Here is an 823-nt window from a genome sequence, read left to right as displayed (position 1 = left end):
CCTGACCTTGCAATCGCCTCAAGAAGTGCCTGCCAGTTTCCTCAGACTTTTCTCTCACGTCTGCTCCACCCTCCTTAGAACTGGAGAGTTCTTCCCCGCTGCTTCTTCCTCCTCGTGCTTTAAATATGAAGGCCGTGCTTTATTTTTCCATCTGGTTCTTGCAGTTAGGGGGCACCATTGACAGTTCTGACCTGTCTGGCTCCGTGTGGGAGGTGTTGATTTTGGGAAAACGAGCTCTAAGCTACTGCAAAAACTCCCTGTTTTTTTAGAACTTTTTTGTTGTTGTGTTAAATGTAGCTGCTGATCTAGATCACTCATTTCTCCTGACGGGTGCTGCATAATTCTGTAGAACCGCAGTCAGCTCCTGGGCTTTTTTTATGCTGCTTGGGAGGCTCTGTGTGGGCTTGGTGCTAAGGAGTTGTCTCTGACCTCAAATTCTTTGATAGACAATCTGTCAGCTTTGGAAATTCCAGGAGAGTGGAGGAAAGAGGATACAGTGCCAGTGCATGGTGTCTTTTCATGCATGTATATCAGCCTTTCAGCTGTTTGGCCCTCTATTTTATGCCTGGCATGGAAGGGTACACTTTTTATTGGGTTCTCATGATTGATGCCTTCTATTCCAGGGGTTTGCCGCCGCCGCAGCAGCAACAGATGCTGAGCTTACGGGCAACAAATCAGCCATCGCTGCTCAGTGCCAATCCTGTGCTTCAGCGGGCCTTACTCATGCAGCAGATGCAAGGTACTGTCGTTATGGGAAACGCTTACTTACTGGAGTTATTTAATCATCCTCTTGGACTGAAACCATACCATGGCTATTTCCTGC

General features: G+C 47.6%; 1 protein-coding gene across 2 annotated transcripts in view; it reads left to right on the top strand.

Annotated features, from left to right (window-relative positions):
* Positions 1–369: 369 nt before the first annotated feature.
* Positions 370–823, top strand: part of CIZ1 (CDKN1A interacting zinc finger protein 1) — a 17,352-nt gene continuing 16,898 nt past the window's right edge. The window contains exon 1 of one of the 2 annotated variants that reach the window (XM_014307159.2): positions 370–739. In XM_014307159.2, the coding sequence (XP_014162634.2) occupies positions 520–739 (220 nt within the window). In that variant the 5' untranslated portion in view covers positions 370–519. The remainder of the gene's footprint in view (positions 740–823) is intronic. The other variant, XM_031057242.1, reaches the window with a different exon arrangement.

Source organism: Geospiza fortis, unplaced genomic scaffold (assembly GCF_000277835.1).
Source record: "Geospiza fortis unplaced genomic scaffold, GeoFor_1.0 scaffold27, whole genome shotgun sequence".
Taxonomy (NCBI): Eukaryota; Metazoa; Chordata; class Aves; order Passeriformes; family Thraupidae; genus Geospiza; species Geospiza fortis.
Note: the sequence above shows the minus strand (reverse complement) of the source record. Positions and strands in the feature narration are given on the sequence as shown.